This window comes from Anas platyrhynchos, chromosome 6 (assembly GCF_047663525.1).
Source record: "Anas platyrhynchos isolate ZD024472 breed Pekin duck chromosome 6, IASCAAS_PekinDuck_T2T, whole genome shotgun sequence".
Classification (NCBI taxonomy): Eukaryota; Metazoa; Chordata; class Aves; order Anseriformes; family Anatidae; genus Anas; species Anas platyrhynchos.
In genome coordinates this window covers 33,783,410-33,806,830 of record NC_092592.1, presented here as the reverse complement: position 1 = coordinate 33,806,830, position 23,421 = coordinate 33,783,410, and the positions used below count along the sequence as shown (strand labels likewise).

Sequence of the window (23,421 nt, the reverse complement as noted above, 5' to 3'; positions counted from 1 at the left end):
CTCAATGTTTCAATTCTGAGCTACCATTGAGACACATAATTTTAAAAGCACCTTTCAAAAAATGAATTTATAAAATACACTAAAAATCAGTGGCTTACTGGTGAAGAGACCATAAAGCTGTACACTTTCCATTTGACAATACAGGAGAGGCACAGTGGAAGGCAAACCATATAAAATGGTGTCAAGTTAAAAACAGATGAGAACATCTATACAGCTATCTGATTAATTTACTTAAAATATTTTGTTTTCTTAAAAGATGTTCCTCCTGCACAAAACAACCCCCAGATCTACTGTACTATAGAAATGTAGCAATGGTTTAGCACACCTGCTCATGTTAGGGGGTTCCTGAATCCTGATCTGTGTTAGATTACGTTATTAATACTTGCATTTGAAGGCTTTTTCTTCTCAAAAGAACTCAGGAGCTTGGGAAACACTTGAATAAGTAATGGTGAAAGATAAAATAGTAGATGTCTAAGGAAAGGATGGAATCTGAGGACATGGAATGTTTTGAGGGCATACAGTCCAAAATAATCCAAAATGTAACGTGGGGGAATGGGAACAATCAAAGAGTCAATTTGAACATATGCTACAAATAACATTACAAAGTCTGAGAGGTTCAGGAATCAATGAGTAGCAGGAAAGGACAGGTTTGAAGCTTTTGAAGATATCTATATAAAGTGAACAGGTGATGCTGATACTAAGTGTAAGATGATGGAGATGTGGTAAGAGAACTGCTGAAGAAACTAAAAGCACTAATTCTAAGAACAGAGACAGAAGTAGTTGGAAAGGAATCAGGATCAGCATGTGGCAAGGACTGCATGTCTTCAGAACCTGGATTGGATTCACAATGAGATTGCATCAAAAGAAGATGCCAACAGAATAAGCCAAAGACAGATTTGAAAGGCATGGTGGAAAAGATGGAGCAGAGAAGGAATATTAATGGCTGAGATCACTGATAAGAAAATCTGAATTTAGAGGAAAGGGCATAAATTTCTTGAAAACCTGTTGAACAATGAAAATATTTTATTTTCAACAAAGAAAGTTAGAGGGATGGACCTGAGCTGTTTGTGGAAGTCTTTTGTTTGTGGAAGTCTTTTTTTTTTTTTTTTTTTAAATTTAACAAAAAAGGGACTTTTTTTTAATTTAACAAAGAAGGAACAGTTCAGCAACACCAATGGGGATTCTGGAAGAGGGTTCTATCACATATTAAATATTTTCATGAGATATTTGATAAGACTATAAGACTATGATCAGAATGAATACACATAACTAAAAGATTTTTAAGAAATCTTATCTATCATAGCCTTTCAACTACACTGAGAGGATTTATAACTTCATAAAAAATTTTTAGAAATCCACATTCACTATTTCCAATGAGGAAGATGGAACATGAAGAGTGCAAAATCTCTGGCCCATTTATTATAAAGGAGGGATTAAAGCATGGAAATGCATTATGTCCAGTGCTCTTCAGCATGGTTAAAATGGTACAATCGCTAACATTTTCAGACTATAATGAACATCAAAATAGTGGAGCACCTTTGAGAGCTTATGTCCTGGGCAACTGTGAATGAATCAGGAGGTGTTGTACAAAGACTACATACTTAAAGGAGAAAAATGGAGAATAAGGTAAAAATCAATCATTTGAGAAAGCTGAATAACCAAAGATATCAGTAAGCCAAGTGGTTTAGTAAATAGCACAAATTTACCAACAATTTACCAACAAAGGGAAAGTGACCTCAACAGTATGAACAGCCAGAAAATGTTTTTGTTTTTTGTTTTCCTCCACGTTAATTATGCTTCAAGTTTGGGTGTAGAAAACTGTAACATCTAGCACTATTAAATAAAGCTGATACTAAATAACATAATAACAAAAATACACTCAGTGCTCATAGTGCTTGTTTGCCTGTTATTTTTAGAGCACTCAAGAGCACTGAGTACTCTCTAAACATTAATTAATTAATCTTCAATATTCCCATGTCATTAGTAAGGTTAATTTTGTCATTCCCAAGTATTTAGTTAGGAAACCTGAAGCAGGAAAAATTATTTTCTAAATTCCAATGGTCTATTTAGTAGCAAAAACAAAATCATCTACATTAATTTGTTTAGAAAGATTTTTATACCTGACCATTTGTCTTTTTGTGCTCTGGGGAGAAGAGAAGACAGGACTTACAGGAAAAATAACAGATTTCCTTACTGAGAGAAGGCATTATGATGCAGACAATTTGGGTAGAGCTCCGTCAAAAAAACATCCATGGTAATAATCCTAATAAGCATTATTTTTTATAACTATGGTTGTGTTGTTTTTTTTTTTTAAAGTATATTTTATAATCGAATATATTTAAAGAGTTTTAAGTCATCACATGGGAAAAATAATTTGTTCTTCATGTTAACCACTAAAAATAGTGCAATAATAATGATTTTTGGCAAATACCTGTAAAGTAATGTTTAACAAGAGACTCAGATCTTCAGTAGAATAAGATGGTCAAATATCTTCTAGAGGTGTGCTTGAAGAGTTCCATGTCATTTTTTTCTTGCTTCTTGTCTAACAAAAACTCTGTCAGAAAAAAGCATTTGCTAAAATTGCACAACAGCTAAGCAACATTTTGTTGATAACATCCCCCAGATAGAAAGGTAAACAGTTATTGTTAAATAAGTAACAATTTTCTCAAACTCCAAATTCGTATAAGCTTACTGTAATATTAACTCTGGCCTTAATTTATCATTGAAAAGCTGTTATAGAAAAATAGACTCAAAAATAAATACATGTGCCACACTCAGTCTTGGAGTTCCTGAAAATACTAACAGCAAATTGATAACCCTATGAAGCATTACCTATGGAGTACTTTAAACAAAGTTCTGTATCATCTCTCATAAGGATAAACACATTTGAGGCTTCATTTCTGCAAAAATGACCGCTAGCATACACACAAAGAGTCACTGATTCAGTTAGTCTTCAGACCATTTGATACAATATGTGAGAATAAGAGGAAACCAAGAAAATGTTCTGATTTAGATCAGCTGTGAAACTGATTGTGTAACTCCATAAAGAAATGCTTCCTGTGTGTTTTAAAGACTTTTTTCCCTCTCTTTGTTCATCATTTACAACCTTGTTTTCTTATTTTAGAAGAAGAAACTTTTGAATATTTCAGAAGTGGTGCAAAGAATTTTTTTTACCTAAACATGACTGAGCTTCAAATAGCACAACTGAAGAAATATTGGCAAATTAAAGCCTAGGGTAATCATAGCCCCCTTTTGACTTCACAGTGAATTTCAAGGGGCCACTAGAATTTCAAATAAATACACAAATGGTGATTTTCAACATCAGAAATATCTGTAGCTATGTGGCTACACATGTAATATAGAAATATAAGAATAGATTTTGAAAGTGAAATAACATTAAATACAGAGAACATGAAACAAGATATGGCTCTGATTTATTCAAGCCCAGATTCTGCAAGACTGCTTTTGAGAGCTTTGTTCTCTGTGTTTAACAAGCAAGCATAGCTGAAACCAATATGGGAAGTTGTGGGTACCTGTAAGACAATGGGAATTTTGCTATTGTTGTCAGAGGAACTATATTTATTAGAAGCATGTAAAATATCACTAAGTAGTTCATACTTTACTTTAGAAACTACCTGACAAGAGAATCAGTAAATTACAGCTTTAACTCTGCACTTTAAACACTGAAAAACTATTTTATTGATTTTTTTTTTTCAGCAATGTCAAGAATTCTAGATAGGACAACATTGCATTAGGAAAGAGGGGGATTGTTAATTACCTTTAACAGAGAATTTTCTTTTATTGTCAAGAAACCTTTCATATGCTTTTTTTTTTTTTAATGGTAATATAATTAGATACATAATGATTTTATAATTAAATTTATACTATGAAAGTTATTATGCATGAAGACTGAATGCCAGTTAAAGTGATCTCAAACTAAAATTCCTACCATCAGGATTCCATCTCTCTGCATGAGATTACTTAGAAAACAATTATTTCTGCAGATTTTACACATAGTAAATGCAAAGTCTCAATGTGAATTTGTCCAAAAGTTTCTGGCTTGGGAAGATGGGAGGGGATTTTAAAGAGAGCAGTCAACTATAAAAACTTTTAAATCAGATTAATCTGAATATTCCCAATTAATGGTATCTTCATGCATTAATATATCTAGAATTTAGCTTTTTAGATATAATTTTAATAGGGGTACCATACAAATAACCTTTTACTTATTTATTTATTTTATGTATAGGTGCATTAACATTCCATTACATTTCAAGGGAATGTAATGAATGAAGCAAGTATTCTAGTGTGTTATTTATATGTGCACAAATTTTATTTAAGTAGTTTCAGGACTTTTTATAAATATACATGTACAGAGAAGAAATGAAAGACTGATGAGCCCATGCTACCATGGACAGTCTATTTTGAACAGTAATTTTGAACAGTCATAGCTGCTGAATTTCCCTCAGCAGAATCAATGGGCTGAGAGGGCTGGGGGTGGAATCCTGACAATCAAAACTTCACTATGGGCTTACTTTCCAGAACAGCATTTAGTCATTTATTTTTGCCCAACATAAATCACACTAGGGTTAAAACAGGCCATTCAACATTTTCTGACTCTAAGAAAGAGTTCAAATGTTAATCTTGGAAAGCAGGGTTTAACAAAATTGGCTTTCTCATGAAGCAGTCATAATATGATAGTTGATAAAACATCTCATCTGATGTACAGAGGTCATTATTAAAAAGCTAGGACTTGCCAATCACTGACAGAATGTTGCTACCAGACATATCATACTATTCTTATATCTTTAAAATAGAAAGTGGTAACAGTTACTCTGAAGCTTTGGTTTGAAGTCTGTTGGCAATCTTCTGGTATTTAGGTTTGGCCATTATATAACTATTTCTCTCTATTTATTTTATTATTATATGTGTTTACTAATTTGCATGCAATTATTAGGGACCCTGGGAGAAGAAAGATACATTAAGAAAAAACATTCTCAGAGTGAATGAAAATGCTGAATGATCCCATAACAAACATGCTTTTCTTATACAAGAAAGTAACATTTTTTACTGTTAACATAATAAAATATTTGCCCATCTCCAATGTTGCAATAAAATATTTTAATCCCTTTTAAATTCATATCTGCTTTTCAAGTAATTGTAATACTCCAGTTGAGATACAGAAAAGTAATCCTTTGTGAGTACAGTCAGAACTGCTCTACAAGAATACATGGTCTTTCTGTGCACAGGGTTTCCAGTACACTCAAAGAACACACACTGTATATTTCTTATGTGAAATGTTTAGGTTGAGGATAATACAGAGCTTGGAAAATATTCCAGACAAGTGGTTCTTTCCTTTTCTTAAATGTATGTATCCTATAAACCAGTTCTACTGGCTTATATTCATTTGAACAGATCAACTTGAAAACCAACAGAAAGGGTTGTTTAAAAAAGACCTTTTTTTTCACTGTATTAAGTAGCACTGATTGAAAGTTCCCAATAGGAGCTTTAAGAAGGAGTTTTTGAAATTTTAAGTTATAAGAGATTGAGGTCAGAATAGGCAATAAAAGTCAGAAGATTGTGATGTCATTATTTTAGGATAATAATCTTATTTTAAGATATGAAAATATTGAAGCAATCATGCCAGCATAAGAAATAATTATATCATAATTCATAAGTGCATAATTTATCAAAACAATAGAGCAGTCATGGTTAGATGCAACCTAATATTTCTGTATAAGATATAACTACACACTGTACAATCGTTCCTTTTTATAGTTATTTTTACACTTAGTCCTCACCCAAATTAATTTAGCTGAGTACTTCAAGGTATGAATGGCATTACGAAATAAACACAACTCACAACAGGGCTTTATTACTGCTACTGCACCACCATGGCATGCAAGTAACTATGTAGTCAACTATAAACAGTAAAATGTCATCCTTTTCCTGAAATAAAAAGAACATGAAAAATACAGATATAGTAGTAAACATCAATTATCTTTTTATATCTTTCATATTTACCAAAAGTCTATCATTACACGAGGAATTTATACCTCTGTATCAGTCTCCTGTACTAGCATGGTGGGAAATTCGTAGCTGAGAAACTACACTTTCAACAAGCTCATACAAAACTACTTTTTTCATATTATAATGCTGTCAACGTGTAATGCATAAATTAGAACATGACACGTTCGCTACCTACCCCTAGCATACTCTTACTTTTTTTGTATATTTGTGAATTTTGAGCAAATAAAAAGCCTGAGGGCCATTAAAGCTGTTTGCTAGGTTATTTGTGGTGGTGACCTAGCCCCCAAAAGGCTAATGTCCAGTGAAAAGGAAACTCTTTTGTCTGCATGTTTTTGCTGAGTACTGATTGTGTGAGGATCCATACTGGATGTTGAATTTCAGAACCACTGTTGAAAGCAACTTGAATTTATAAATACTTATTTAATTTTTGGTTTGCAGGGTTGCTTTGATAGTGATGCTGAGATGAAATTTTGCAGCTGGGAGATCAACACCATCAGAAAACCATACTTTGCTGTTAAACAAGGGTCAAAGTGCTGACTGGGATTCATTTCTTCTGTTTGAAGGTCAGAATAATTTGTAGATACTAGAAATTTCGGTATTGAAATGGGAGCAGGTATATTGCTGTAGGGTAACAGCAAGTTAGACTTGCAATCTTGGAGACTCTTAGAAAAAATGCCAAACTTGATCACAAAAGAAACTTTCTCATGCTCAGTCGATTTTGCTAATGAATTGCCTGGCATGGAAGTCTCACATGAGCTGTTTGTAAAATATCTAAGTCCAAATTCTGAAAATAGTATTAGGAATAGAAACATGAAAGCCCAACCATCACTCTGTAGCAACACAGATTACATTTCTGAACCTTTTGCAAGTTTAAAAAAAAAATAAATTTGAAATATATATTTTTTTTTAAATAGAATTTTCCTTTAAATATTACTTGTGGTATTCTCAGATTCTACCTATGCTAAACTCAAAAGTTGCCTACCTATTTTCGGCAATGGTAAAAAAACACCAAAATCCAAATGATCCTCTGTAGTTCCTGCTTACTTGAAAGACATCTTAATTTCTGATTACAAGAAAAGAACTGTACAATTCTCATTGTTACATTAAGCAATACAAAAATGTCCTTTAGTTTCCTGGAATTCGCTTAATTTTCAATTATACAATTTTTTTTCTACATTACAAAACAACGTACATTTTTCCTAGTTCTGCTGAAGGATTTTCCCTGCTCTGATATGTTCAGAATTAAGAATGCTAGGTATTTTATTTAATCTATTGTTGATATCAGAATCCACTCTTTTCATTAAAGCTCATCAAATATACCTACCATAAGTCTGTTCTGCTTTGGGGTATAGTAGGCCGTGTGACTAACAGAGCACAGTACCTTATATGTTCATTCATAGATTTGCCTCCATAAAAACTGAGGCTGTAGTATAGCTTTCAATGGAAGCCATTTAAAAAGAAAACATTACAGAATATACAATTGAAGTTGTTGAATCTCAGACACAAGTTCCTTGACGTGTTGAAAGATGATGTTTTCGATTTCTGACTCCTGAACTCTTATCTTTACAATCCGCAGGTTTTTGTTGTGAAATGTCTATCAGTGCACTTGCAATTGCAAGACCTGTAAGATAAATAAAGGGAAAACAGAATTTAATGCCCAGCTTTCCTGAGAAGACTTCCATAGCAGTGTGGTGGTACCTTTCATGCAGTTTTTATATTTTCACAGAAGAGATCAGCTTTAATTTAGAGATAGGTAACCAAGTTCTCAGTTTCTGAAATGCTACCTGCTAACAATGAAGAAACAGAAAGAAAGTGCAGTTAGTAGACTAGACTGGGAATCAGGAGAGCCAGGTTCTGTGTAAGTTTCCTATAGATTCTTTGCGTGATTTCAGCTTCACCTCTCCTTATCACCATTTTCTTGGACCAGAAGCAATCTGACGTGGATTTTCTCTTAATAAATGTTTATGTACTGCATTTAGAAATAGATGAAGCTAGCATATCAGAAAGTAAGGGCAAAATGTAGACCATAGTTAGGACACAACTGTACCCTTGAATATTTCCCTTTTCAATATATGTGCTTTCCTGTCCCGAGAGATTATTATTTACCATGAATAAAAACATATGAAAATATACTTCCAGAATGCATAGACTTATGAACAGACAGTGAAACACGATGATGTTGAACTGTATTAATTCTAAATGTGGTCAACTCACACAAACTCTTCCAAACTGTGGTTAAATTATCAATATTTCACAACCTGTTATAAACTTAACACAGCATTACAAAGGGCGTAGACAGGCATGCCTAGGAAATGAGTAGTTTAAGAATTTACTATCATTTTATTGTTACTGAAATGTTTAATCAATGGTAGTTTGTTTGTTTGTTTGTTTGTTTGTTTTTAATTCACACGGGTGATATTTCAATTAGATGGATTAGGACTATTCACATCATGCCTGTGTTATACTCCACCACGACCACAATAAAACTGTAACAGTTATATTTGCAAAAGTACATTTAAATATGCACATAATATAGGCCAAGATTGTGCTGCTTCTCATACTCCCCAGTACATCACAGTCTCTCAAGTATCCTGAAGAATTTATGCTATTGCAAATGGTAACACTTTATTCTTTACTTCACAAAAATGTTGCAACAATTAACTAATGTGCATACAGCTTTTTGAACATTCATAGCACTATAACATAAAATGCTAAGTACAATAATCATTGCTGCATTTCAGGATATGTAAGAGCCAAGATTAATTAAGTCTTTTTTTCTCACATACACATACATTTCCTGGCATGAGCCAGTGATGCTTTAAATTGGACTTTGATAGATGAAATTTTTGAAATCTTCAAGGCACCTTTATCAGCTGTATCTGGTAATAGAAAATTCAAAGATAAAATCAAAACAATGCTTGCTTACACATGATCCTGGTTTTAACAACTAGGCTTAGAGAGTATGCTAAATGGAATGAATATTATTAGGAAAACAGACTTTCAATTTTTTTATAAGATAATTTAAAATGTGCTTGGATGCATGATGCTAGCCTCACTTTACATAACAATTAACAAAAAGGAAGAACTATTTTCTTCAAATCTAATTCTGCATACCGGGATATGCTGGCATGCTGTTAGAGTTCCATTAAAATCAGGTCACTCTTAGAAGATCATTTTTCAAACGTCACACAAATCATCTGATGAAATTCATTTATTATGTTCTCTAAGCCCTGCATAGTTCCTTGTTATCAAAGCAATACAATTAACTGGGAGAACAATTCATTATTTCAGACTGGCGGTCTAAAGGAATTTCATTTACCAAGTCAAGCTGATACACAGACACTGCAAGCAAGCAGAATTTGCATCAAAATATAACAGCAAAATTGATAAAAATGCTGTGGCTTAAATATTCATTAAAAGAAAAACAACAAACTTTCCCTTTATTTTACGGGTTTTGTATCTAAACAACAAATGTGACTACTTTTATAGTCATTAAGTTGGAATTGTAAAACCTGTAATACTTTATATCTGTTGCCCCTGTTCATAAATTATTCCATTTACCTGCCTTCCCTGAACACTGCCAGATAAACATCCTACTTACCAAACTGGTATTTTCTGAACTAGTATATGGTTTCTGCTTGCTTCTGACTCTTAAGTAAGGTGGCAGAACGGAACAGTGGAATAAGTAAACATGACACAAGCAGAATCAGTGGGTCACCTTTAATAGTCTAATTTCTCAAAATTCAAGCCTACCTACAGAACCAGTCCTATTTTTAAGTTTAGTTTGTTTTTCTACTAAATGTTATAGAAATAACCTGACCTAGTTCTGCGAAGCTAAAACAATCTGTAGCTTGTTTTATGTATATATATGGAAAGATCATTAAGAAGTGAGCCCAGTCAAATACATAAGTGGAAAGTTTATTTTTGTAAGACATAATTGCATCCACAATGAGAAAAATACCAGAGAAAGCAATACAAACTTGGTTATCTTTAGCAGAACTATTGTCTTTCCTAATGGAAGTTAAATGGTAATAGTTTATTCTCAGGAAGTAAGTGTCTAATCATAAAATTACTGGTGTGTGAATTTTTTATATTTTTCATACAATTATGCAAAACAATTAATAAGCACAGGAATAAAATACAGCACATCAAATGAGATTGCCTTCAAAAGCATGTTCCCGATTTATATACAAACAGCACTTTAATTCTGCATTTGAACAAAAGCATTGGAAAAAGTCATTCATTTTGAGATGCTCTCCTCCCAGTCTCTGTAAAAACAGGCAGTACTATATATTTTAATTTTCCAGCAAAACAGCTTCATTAGGCGTGAAAGGTTAATTGCAGGTTTAAGTGCAGTTCAGGGAACAGTGCACGGGTCTGTAGTGAATAGCACAGTCTGCTACAGGAAGGCTGAGTGCTATAAACTGTTTGCCCCGCTGAAATGTTTTACTACCTCATTTACTAACTGTCTTCTTTTACTGCTTGTATTTGTAGTTCTTCTAAACCTTTAATAGCTACAGTTTTATTTCACTGTAATCAGATTTAAATGGAAATACCCATGCTGGGATGTTTAAATGCTTTTCCTCTGATTGTATACAGCTACATTTGTACTGATGTAAGGCTACGCTATCTCTCAAAGTAGAAAAAACCCTAACATTGAAAAAGTTAGTCCTACATGCTGGCTTGCATATTTAAAACCTTTTTCTCCTCCTCTATTGTTCATTTTAATGAGAAATACATCGAGTTCTTCCTATTATTTTGTTAAAAGTAAGGGAACAAAGAATGACCCCAGATTCGTGGTTTGGCAGGTAATTGGAAATGTTGTGTGGTTTTGTTTTTTTTTTTTTTCAATTTAAATATGTATTATTTGGAGATAACAATTGGATAGATGTCTTCACTTGATTACATTCTACACTTTTTCATTGCCACACACAATCAGAATCAGAATTTCAGAATGCTGAAGGCAGTAAAATAACTACAGCTCATGTAGATCAATTAGAATTGATATTTTAACCAATATTATTGTAATTGCTTAAGGTGACCTTAAGCAATGAAAATAAAATGACAGCTACCATACAGAGAGACTTAAAGCATAAAAAAAGACCTGTGTAAACCATATACCATTACTTTAATAGCTTTATTCTTCAGCACACAGCACTATTTGCATCACGTCTTTTTGTTGATTCTTTGAAGATCTGTTCCAGTACAATGCTCAACTAATAGTGGACTTAGTCCTTTTATTACAAAGGATATGTTATTTTAACACTTTTCATATTAAGGTGCAATGTCTATGAATATCCATACAAGTGGATCTACACAGTTTGAAGACATATTGAGAAAGTCATGAGAATTAGTCTCTAGTGTGTGAGGAAGATGACCATCACATACAGTGAAGACAAGTTCATGCTTATATCAATAAAATTAGAATTTTTATGAGGTCTGTAAGTTATCATTATTTCAAGTCTATAAAGACCTTTTTTATATATACACAGCACATATATTGCATGTTTATAAATGACATATTTATATACCAAAATACTTCATTAAAAATGCAGTCTTTTATTATCTACTTAATTTGATCACCATAACCTTTGTGGATAAAATCCAGGACAGTGTGCATTTATTCTTTATAGGAAACATATACAGTAGCTATAGTGGTTATAATGGCAGAGGAATAGAACTTTCAAAAAGATCTTGGCAAGTGTTTCTGAATATCCACTGAAACAATTCTCTCACTTTCTATACAACATTGCACTAGGTGTATTCTTATTCAGTTTAGTTGTTTGATAAAATTTTCAGGATTGTCTGGTACTTCCTATACTTTTCCTGTTTTCTCATTAACCATTTTTTTTTTCAAATGGACCAACTTGTGATTAGTTTTCATAACTAAAAAGAACAGAATGTTTGTCTGACATGCTCATACTCCTGTGCTGTAGAGCAAGTCATGTGGGGAGACAGAAGGCACATGAGGTGGAACCAAGAGAAGAATTCTGGATTCAAAGGAGTGATCCACAAAATCTCATAACCACATACAGATCTGATACTTAAATAACTACTTTCAATAAGAAAAAAAGAATCATCTGAAATTCAACATCATGCACGGCCAGAGGTACCATGGAGCTGTATGCCAAGACAGAGCTAAGTTAATATCATAAAATGGTCCAATCCTGCATGTATATCTGAGTGTCCTGCTCTAGCAGGTGTGCCTAGACAATATCCAGAAATCACAGGCTTAGTCATGGAGAACAGCCGTCTTAAGCAACTGCCAAGAAGAGTAAGTATCTGCATTACCTTTCATGTTGAAATGTTATTTATTTATTTTTTTTTAATTTATTATTATTATTATTATTTTTAAGGACAAGCTGACAGCACCTCAAAATCACAATCTTGTTATGGGCCTCTCTTCCTGTTTGGTGCATGGATATGTATTTTAAGATGACACTACTCTTACTATGAGAAAGATATATTTAAAAAACTAAACTAACTAGGAAATTACTTTGGGCAAGTAACCTCATCATTTCTTTTTCAGTGATAGTTTTTTCTAGATGGGAAGACAGCCAGGAGACCAGGAGGTATGGTTTTCTTTTCTTATGCATATAACTTAATTAAATAAGTAAAATATGAGACAGAGCTTAAACCATAACAATAATAAACTAAATAATGATAGTGTGGAATTAAATAGACACACACTAGGAGAGAGGAGATGTCATGCTCTTTTGCATTATACCCTTGGTATTTAGCAATAACAGCTATCTATGAGGGGCTAGGAAACTCGTATTCCCAGAATAGACTTATAAATTGCTTGCTGTCAGTTTGTGGGAAATGTAGACTATACAATAAAGGATCTTTTATGAAATGTTCAGCCTTTCCCAATTTTTCTCATTTTGAAAAGGAAATGGCCCTACATATTTGTGTGAAATATTTGTGTTCTGAGAGGCTGCTAGTGATTTTTTGTGTACGGTCAGGCAGTTTTCCCTTCCTTTTCAGTGTGAGATATTTCTAGTTTAGTTTGTAGCGCAGGTCTGTGCAATGTCTGGTGCCTTTAAACTATCCAGCCAGCCAGTGGCTGAGACAGCATGCACTGTTTGGTCTCTGGCTACAGGCAGATGGGGATTGGCAAGGGGCATGCTAACTTCCCAAGGACAGCCGGAAGGTCAGAGTACATGTATGCTAGGGTAATCTGCGCCAATTTTCATGGCTATCCAAGCACTTTGGGGTAGGTCTTTTCTGTTCAGCAGGGCAAGCAAATACTGTAGTGACAAAGGGAATGTAGTGAGATGTTGGAGGCACCATGGACGTAGGTTGGGACTGGTGCAATCTCATGTTGGTTAGCTTAAAGCTGTTTTTTCTCTCCTGCTTTCCTGAAATCAAAGAACGTAAGATTATAATTAATATAATAAAATTTAATGTATTAATTAAATTAATATAATTAATTTAATACAATAATATGAAATTATTGCAGTTTGCTGGACTGCATCATCAGAACTGTGCGCCTGGCTCAGGGAAAGCAGTGCAGAAGGATGCAGAAATATGCTAAACAAGTGGGAAAGAAAGATCAGGATCATGGCTAAACCGAGCTGGGAAGTGAACTCTCATTTGGAACTGCCCAAGAGATAATAAGTCACAAAGGGTCTTGAAGATGAATAATGATATCATAGAATATCCTGAGTTGGAAGGGACCCTTAAGGATCATCAAGTCCAACTCTTGACACCGCACAGGTCTACCCAAAAGTTCAGACCATGTGACTAAGCGCACAGTCCAATCTCTTCTTAAATTCAGACAGGCTCGGTGCAGTGACCACTTCCCTGGGGAGCCTGTTCCAGTGTGCAACCACCCTCTCTGTGAAGAACTTCCTCCTGATGTCAAGCCTAAATTTCCCCTGCCTCAGCTTAACCCCGTTCCCGCGGGTCCTGTCACTGGTGTTAATGGAGAAAAGGTCTCCTGCCTCTCGACACCCCCTTACGAGGAAGTTGTAGACTGCGATGAGGTCTCCCCTCAGCCTCCTCTTCTCCAGGCTGAACAGGCCCAGTGCCCTCAGCCGTTCCTCACACGTCTTCCCCTCCAGGCCTTTCACCATCTTCGTAGCCCTCCTCTGGACACTCTCCAACAGTTTCATGTCCTTTTTATACTGTGGTGCCCAGAACTGCACACAGTACTCGAGGTGAGGCCGCACCAGCGCAGAGTAGAGCGGGACAATCACCTCCCTTGACCTACTAGCGATGCCGTGCTTGATGCACCCCAGGACACGGTTGGCCCTCCTGGCTGCCAGGGCACACTGCTGGCTCATATTCAACTTGTTGTCTACCACGACCCCCAGATCCCTCTCTTCTAGGCTGAAGCAATAGGAAAATATTTGAAGCAATAGGAAAAGGAAGTCCATGGAGCTACTAAAAATTAATTTTGTGATAAACCAACTAGTCAAGAAAATGATCTGAAATAAATGTGTTTAAGATAGCATTTGCTGAATGTGGCAGTAATTCAGAAGTCAGATGCGGAGATCCTGAACAAGGGCTTTTGTTTTGCAGATGCAGAGGGAAGATAGTATTTTAGAGAGGCTGCAGCAGCAGCAGCATTCAGCAAGGTCATCGTACCAGTCTGGTTGTGGGGAAGCAAAGGAACCATAGTGGGCAAGAATGCTTGGGAAAGACCAGAGGGACAGCAAGGGTAATGGTGCCATTAACAGAGTTGAGGGAAAATAGTGGAATAAGAACTGAACAAAAAGAAATGAAAAATCTTGTGGGAATGAAGAATAAACTACATAAAGTAGGTTTGTAAATGAAGCTTAGGGTAACATAACCTCTTGTGTAATGCAAATCCAACTGTATAGAACAGGGACTTTCACTGAAGTCAAATACATGCATTTTTTACAAAGAAAACAGGAAATGGAACCACCAATGCTTTTTAGATTTCTGATACATTATTTTGCCGGAAACTATCTTTAAATTTGAAAAGGAAAGCTAAGCTGTGATGGTTAAAAAAAAAAAAAAAAAAAAAAAAAAGAGGACTAGTTATATATTTCTTGGACCTTATTCTCTGGGACTTCCTGGTAAAGCTTGTCACAGATTTATCAGTGATACTAAGAATATGACTGACTCCAAAGACTGGGGGGGGAAAATAATTGTAGTTGACTGCTGAGTCTGAAGATAACATGTTTGTCTCAAAACCTCTTATTGACTCACTGTAGATATTAAAATATGCTTGGGGAATAGTTAAATTTAGACCAGTTGAGTAATAGCTCCTAAAGCTGAAATACTTATCAGTACTAAATTTCAATTAATAAAGCAGGCATCAAATTTAGTCAGTAAGTATGTTCTTCTCACAGAATAGCAGAGCTAAGAGAATTAAAGTTGCTTAATGTTTTTCTCTAAGGTGTTTTACCTTGGCACTAGTTACAGACAAGTAATCTGTTGCTAGACCATTATTTTATTCCCTTTATAATTCTTGGACCTTTGACTACAAATAATGATTACATAAATCTGTGAATGCTCTTAACTATTCCATTGCTTTTCTCAACATGGCTAATTTTATATAAAATAATGGAAATTTTTCTTCGTAAATAATATTTTTTACATTAAGAAAAAAACAACAATTACTGCATAAATAATTTTGCATGTTTGAGGCTTTCTCTGCCTTGCATTTCTAGAATACAAGTTAGAATCTCAAACAGGCATGTCAGTAGCAAAATATGTTTACATTTTAGGAGTAAAAAGCAAATTTTATTGGATACATTTTCAGAAATCTATAATTTAAATACATAAATGGAAAATCACGTGTTACGCAAATTATTATTTTAAGTTACTAGGAAAATAAGAGGGGTTGTTTTTTAACTGATGACTATTAAAAACAGTTAAAAAGAATAGTCTGCTTAGAACATGTGCAAACTTCCTGCCAATTAACTCCTTAATGCACTGCCACTGCATGTTTGCACATCATGCATTAAAATGCACATAATTACACAGGTTTCCATAACAGACAGTAATATTTAAAACATTCAGATTTTTTTTTTTCACAAAAAACTACTAAATTTTCAGTTTGATTACATCTTCTTTCCACTGAATCGTTTATCCATATGGTATGAAAAACATCTCTATTCTTGTGATGTTGTGCACCAGTTTAATTTGTTTTCAAGAAAATCACTATAAACTAATTTTCTACTCTGCAAGAATTTGGTGAGATGCATTAATCATGCCAGAATCTAATTTGGTCTTGTAAACCCATTGCTGTAGAAGAGAAAAAGATATACTAAAAGTACCAAAGAAGCAATATTTTCACTTGCTTTTAGCTATACCTGAGTAAATACAAATGAAATTCTAATTGGTTTTGTTTAGAAGTTAGTATCACAGATGGGGTTAGTTTATGAACCTCACCATAGCAATGAGACACATTTGGATTGCTAAAGCCTCCTCCAGACCAGTACACCCAAGTTTACTCATACAGCATTATTTTACTTTGTCTCCACCTTCAGCCATCTCCTTTGAATGGGATCCTGCATGCCAAAGGTAAAGGTATGAAAACTCTAAAAATCTGTAAGTTTCAGTTACATTTTTAAAGCTTTTTAAACCAAATCCACTCATGCAAGTTGGACAGTTTAACCACTGTGATGAAAGCCAAAGCCTTACTAAACATCCTGAATAGGATGAACACCTGTGAGACAAAGATTTACCATTTGTATCACAGGGTACACTAGAGAATACAGTGCTGAACTATCATTTCAGGCAATTAACTAATCAGAAAACCTGTGTAAATGTGAGTATCTGCGAAAAAGAGAGAAGTTTTAGGCATGACTGAACAATCAGGGAATAGTTAAATGGAGACAAGGCAGCGAGATTCAGTGGGGTTTGCTTCCCTCCAGAGAGGCCTTACTTGCAGAAGGTGATTTAAAGCAGATCTCTTCATGTCTGTAGAGGAAATCTGGGGTGATTAACCTCGCCAGGTGTAATTCAGTTTTTGTGAATACCTCCCTAATGTTCCATCTGGGTGATAACAAATATTTTTAGATTTGCAGCTTTACTACTCTTACACTCTATTTCTCTCACTGCCATTCCTCTGCTGTGCAGTTTATTGCTCCGATATCAGACCTCTCCTCTCCCCAAAACAAAACACACAACCATAAAGACAATAGGTTCAAGGGCCCAACAGGGGCCAATTCTACTCCCACCAGAGTTAACACAATACTATTTACATTATCATTTACTTTTAAGGAAGAAGATCAGAGTTGTAATCCTCAAAGATGCTGTGTGTTGCTGTTTCTCATTCTGGCACCTTTATTTTGCAGATGCTGTTATATTTTCCACTGTCAAAAAAATTATTTAAACCAGAAAGTGATGAATACGTTCATACAAACAAATGATTACAGTTCACCAGAAATTCAAAAGGACTCTCAAAAGATTAATCAGAAGTAGGTATGCTATCTGCAGTGCTTTTCCCATAATGAATTCTCTCATAAGTTTTGCTTTCCAAGGCTGACAAAGTACTGGACTTGTTTTCCATTGCCAACATCCTGCTGCAATATATCATTGCTCTAACCACTGTTTGGCTTATAATTTGGTTTTGGCCAAATAACAAAGCCAGTTTTTCAGTATTCTGCTGATTTCTACAACTAGACATTCAGTACATCCCCAGCTCCATAGCCAGCAGTCACTGTGACAAAACAAACGATCTTGGGAGCGTAACATAGAATTAAGTCAACAGGACAGAAAGTGTGCCCAGAATTTTGAAACATATTTTGAAATATTACTAACATGACAACATCCCTAGCATCTCTAACACAAGGTTGCTTCTAAGTTTGGTACCTATTAATGCCCAAGTATAAAGAAGCTTCAGAAGTAAGCAGAAAATCTTGGTAAAATCTGAAAAAAAAGCTCATCCAATAAAAATGCAAATAAATAAATAAATAAATAAATAAATCATAGAAATGGCTCTATCAGATTCCTGCACAGTGCTGAGAGAGAATAATGAATAATTTTGAAGGGGGCTCTAGTATATACAGGTAGGCTATATGGCTACTGATTTATTCTTCCTGAATCTTCTGCAGTGTACTGAATACACCATATTATAACTTCAACAAGCAAAATGACACACTTAGACCTGGTTATTATCAAAATGTATGGAGAAAAATATTCCATTTCAAACAGTCTGTTTGCAATTTATTACATACCATTGGCTCTAAACAGTCAATATAGATAAATATCAGTAAAATGATAGTAGCAGAGCACAGTCTTTGTTTGCATGACACATGCAGATAGAGCAAATGCCTGAAACTGTGAGATACTAATACTATGATTGTGCATCACTTGAAAATATATTATGTTCCCTAGGCATCCTTCCTAGCTGGGAGAGAAAAAAACAGAAAACTGGCAGGAGACAGGGAGACAGGGACGGTTACCTAGCTCTATGTGTACTCACACTCCAACAGATGACAAGTAGCACTCATTGTCTCATTTACCAATCCTATTATAAAATTTGAAATATATATACCATATTATGGTACAAATATTACAAAATGATAACTTTTTTTTCATTTGAAAAATTCCTGCACACCACCACTTTATCCAACAAACAAGGTAACGTCTCTCACTCATTTTTTATTGAACAAGACTTTTGCAACTAGCTGGATTTGAAAATAAAAGGTAGAAATTGGGTGAAAGATAACAATCCAGAAGTTCTTATAAAGCCAGTTTCCTAGCAAAGTCAGCTCCCAGAAGATGTCAATGTAAATGAAACAGGTACTGAAGAGTTTCTACAGCTGCCCTTCCTCATCACTAACCATGGGACTACCATGGGACTAAGAAGTGGCAGAAATGAAACCAGGGAGAAGATGATGTGGCAAGGGTGACTTTCTGGTTAGGCCTTTCCAATGCCAGAATCATTCTTTGTGACAACAGGCAAAATATAGAGCAATTCTGTGCATTGTTCTTCATGTTATTTTCATCTAAAAGTGAAGCACTGTATAAAGTGCCCTGCTAGTTTGTATTTCCAGGATGTGATTAAGAGATATTTTTCATTTGTGTATTTTCAAAAACTTTTTACTATGTGATGAAGGAGAAATAAACCTTCAGCAGGACATTAGAATTCCCTCACTTCATTTTATCTAAATCTCCCATCTGTTTTTTAAAAGCAGAAATTATGTTGTCTTCTACTTTCTATTGAACTGCAGACCTTTTTGCCCTGTATTTTTTCCCATATGCTTTTTGATCACATGTGGAAAACTTGGCTTCATCTCTCATTTCCTGATCTTCTATATTTCAATTATACTTTAATGGCTGTATATACAGTGATGATGACACAAGAGTGTGTTGTGAATGAAATCTGCTTTGTACTATCCCAGCTTCTGAGAAGTGCTACAATTTGAGTTGCTTTCTTCTGTAGCCTCTGAAGTGCCTTCTATAATATGATAATGCAATAAACCCTGAATCTGCTCTTCCCTTTGCAATGCAATCCAGCATTCTGTTTCCCATAATACTGCTACATTACAATTTGCAACTATAAATAATTATCCTAAGTTATAAAGATAAAATATAAAACTTTAAAGCAATACCATTAGACACCATACACTTGAGACTCTGAAGCAACTATAAGCAAACAATAATTTTCATAAAGAATAGAAAAGACAGTGATAATGAAAAGCTTGTTTCCTGCTTAGGACTAGATCCAAAAGCTTCCCACAAGCTTGGGTGCAAAGAATTGAAATGGTACATAGCACACCACACCTTGCTTCTATCTTAAAAGGTAAGGGGAAAAAGGGTTGTGAGAATGGGATTTGGCAATGTGTGAGGTTTTATAATGCTAATTATCCCTCAGACAGGTCAGAGGGGCTTCTTGAAACTTCTACAAGGTTTGTGTTCAGATGCAAGAGCGTTTGTGTTGGATATGTCTGTTCTATCTTGTCTGGACAAGCATTCAATATAAGGACAATTAAATATATAGGATTCCTGGCTTTTCCTTATACTATTTTTCATTGCCTTCCCTCCAAACAGCTCTTCATCTCTTCATTTTCTGTTCTTTTGCTTCTTGTTTCATTAGTTGTGAGTCACCCCACTATTTAATGGCCTTTACAAAGTACTTATTTTTCTCTAACTAGACTTTGAATAATCAGGAATTCTCTTTGTGCATCTGATAGTTACTCAGATTTTTCTAATTCCCTTCCACACACTTTCATCTCTCTGGATTGTAATAGTGTAAGGAGGTAGAGGTATGGCAGGTTTTAAAAACTGCCTGCATCTTAACAATCATTTCTATTATTTGTCCTTCTGACTTCTCATTTTAGTGAGAAATTCTTCTCCAAGAAAAATCTACTATTTACAAAGAGAGATAAAAATAACTGTTCATGTTTGAACTATGATCTAAATATTTCTTTAAGAGTGATGGAGAAGATTGTGAATAATCTAAATACAGCCAGCCTTATTTCATTATTTGAGCCCCATAGGTGCTTTAAAAACAATATTTTCTTTCAAGAATTTAAAAACTGTGTGCTAACTAGTGCACATTTTTTTCTGCACCTTTTCATCTTTGATGTGTTCAACTACTTTCTCTGTTCATGCTGCAAAAGGGATGGAAATATATAAATAAATATATGTATTGATATTGTGCCCGCTGGAATGGCTTCAATAATACAGCTATCATTTGTGCCAGTGAGAGACATCCATGAAGCTGCTGAAGGTCTGCAGGGGCTGAGGAAGTGTGGTTTCAGACCTCACCATACCCAACAGGATGGATTTCAAGAGGAGGCTAGGAGGCTCTTACAGGAAGACAGACTTTAGGTTGAGGTACATTGCTGCTATGCTCAGCTGAAGATGCATATGCTCATGAATTTAGACAATTGGGCACTCCATCTGGGATGAAGTCAGGTTATAGTCTTTGCATTTTCACCTGGCATACCAGCAGTTGCATCTGATCCAGACATGAAGAATTCTTTGGTGCAATAAGTGTGTAACCATATAGAGACCTAAGGCTTGGTAGGAGAAATATGGCCCCCAGAATTAAAGCCCTGACTTAAACAAAGTTGACTTTTCAGATTTCTTTGAAATAATAGCTCTTTCAAGTTCTATTTTAGAGTTTTTATTAACAAAACCATTTTTTACTGTCTTTTCCTTAGTGGTTCAGATATGAAGACAAGAGCAATGTCCATGGAAGAAAAATAGCATTAAAATACTGAGCTTATCATTTTCAAAGTGCTACACACAAATTAACAAATACATGCTAATAGACTGATATGCTTATTTGCCTAGGCTTTGTGCAATGACTGTGTTTCCTAATGCCATCATTCAATGAGAGGTGGTTTGGTATCACACCGAAGTCAGGTCTTTTATAAATATAAAGCACTTTTATTTATTGCAAATTTGTGCAATCCCCCTGAAAATAATTCATTTACATTTAGAGTACTGAAATTACTTGCAAAAGGCAACAACTTTTGGAGAAACATTCTGAAATCAATATATGTTTTGAGTTACTGAAAGACTTTAAAGCTAGGCAAAAACATTACAGATTGTATTTGGCTATGTGAGATGAGAATGGAACTTCATATACTTCACCTGGGGTGACTAATGTGTTCTGTGTAAATTTTATAGGCATTGACCTCCCACAGCATCTACTCAGGCACCAATAGCACAGAAAGTCCATTGAAAAAAGGGTTGTCTTCTCTGTGGGGTTGTCCCTTCCCTCGTCCTTTGGGGAAAAAGGTAACAGTCTAAACACTATGTTTGTGGGCTGCCCAGAGGACCACACTCCATGGTCAGTTGTATGTCACGTCTAATTCTCTAGGTTAGATTAGGTAGATGTTTGTACATCGCACCTTGTAATGAGGTCCCAGGCAACAGTGAGACCTCTGAAAGCCTAAAGAATATTAATAATAATAATAAGAAGAAAAATAATAATAAATAGAAATGACACTGGTAGCATCAGAGGTATTTGTGAAGCTTTGGAATGACCACAAGAAAGATGGCATAATATTACTGGTACAATGTATACTGAAACAGCTTGGAAAAAACAATTTGGGAAAAAAACACAATATGAATATAATGAATGAGCCTTTATTCCAGATATGAAAGTGTTTCTGATACTGACAAAAGAAGTTACAATATTTATCATTCTAGGATCGCAGGGGACAAAACAACAATATTAAATCATGAGAGGTTTTATTTGTGAATTGGCGTTGTTTTGTTTCCCTTGTGATACCAGAATGATAAATGCTTTGCATTGTGTAGAAAAGAAAAAGTTTGATACTGGCTGTGAATTCTATATATTCATGCTACAATTTTTGAGAGGTTTGGCAAAATCCTAATAAGTACCAATGTTTACATTAAAGGTGCTAGTAAGCATTTTTATTTTTTTTTTTCCCCTCATCTGCAGTTTATTTGAGAGTTCCCTTCCTGATATTATATTTTCTACAGCAGATGAAACAAGATTCAGTTATCAGAGTTCTTAGGATAACTGCTGGGAATATTGCAGAAGCACAATGTGATCAAAGTGGATGCAAAAGCAATCCCCAAATGACTAAGGGCAAAACTGCATCAGTCCCAGAACTGCAGAAAGAGCTGATGTGTAAGAGACATATTAAACACTTGCATTTGAATTTTTAATATTGCAAATAAATGTCACAGCATTTTCATGAAAAATCTATTTGTCCTGAATGCGACTCATCTGCTACTCCTTGCTATAGATTTATCTTTTACTTTTTGTCTATCTTTAGCTCTTGCTGAACACTCTGGCAGTTCCAACCTCTGATAGGAGGTTATGGTTTATTTAAATATTTTTCTTACATTTGATGTATTCAAAAGCTAACACAATGCATTCTGGTGATAGCATGAGAGTTAACATGCTTTGTTGCTAATATTTTCAAATGCAAGTAATATCTTCTGTTTGCACAGTTACGGATGAATATGGTGCATCACTGTGCCATCTAGTGTGACTCAGCTTTGAGAGCCTCAGGACTTGGCTCTGCCTCCAGTGCCCCAAGTACACTTGGCTGAGTTTTTGAGCCAGTAAATACTGCATGTGTAAATAAATATATAAATAGTAATCTGATTTCCAAAGATACATGAGCATGACCACAAGAAAGGATTATTTTATAATGGTGCAATTCTATGCATGCTCTGGGTGCCAGGGAAAAATTCCTAGAACACAGACAATTTTATCACACAGATTTCAGTTACTAGGTAAGATACAGTTAAAAATAAAATACAAAATTATATATTTTTTTTGCATGTTACATATAACAGCATGCATGGATAGAATGACTCTTTAAAATAACCAGAAGTGTTTTGATATTCTTTTTCTGTGCAATTATTATTACTGTTTCTGAGCCATCTTCTTGCAACCTCTGTCAACCCCAGTAAGGGATAAAGGTCCCACTGTTTCGGGTGTACTACATGAGCTGCACAAAAAAGTTTACA

General features: G+C 34.8%; 1 protein-coding gene across 10 annotated transcripts in view; it reads right to left on the bottom strand.

Annotated features, from left to right (window-relative positions):
* Positions 1-4,309: 4,309 nt before the first annotated feature.
* The window catches only part of ATRNL1 (attractin like 1), a 493,325-nt gene continuing 474,213 nt past the window's right edge, over positions 4,310-23,421 (bottom strand). For 5 of the 10 annotated variants that reach the window (XM_072039820.1, XM_072039819.1, XM_072039826.1 and 2 more), the window contains one exon: positions 13,186-13,391. In XM_072039820.1, coding sequence (XP_071895921.1) covers positions 13,201-13,391 — 191 coding nt within the window. In that variant the 3' untranslated portion in view covers positions 13,186-13,200. Of the gene's footprint in view, positions 7,652-13,170; positions 13,392-23,421 lie in introns of those variants that run through there. The other 5 variants (XM_038181287.2, XM_038181292.2, XM_038181288.2 and 2 more) reach the window with 3 other exon arrangements.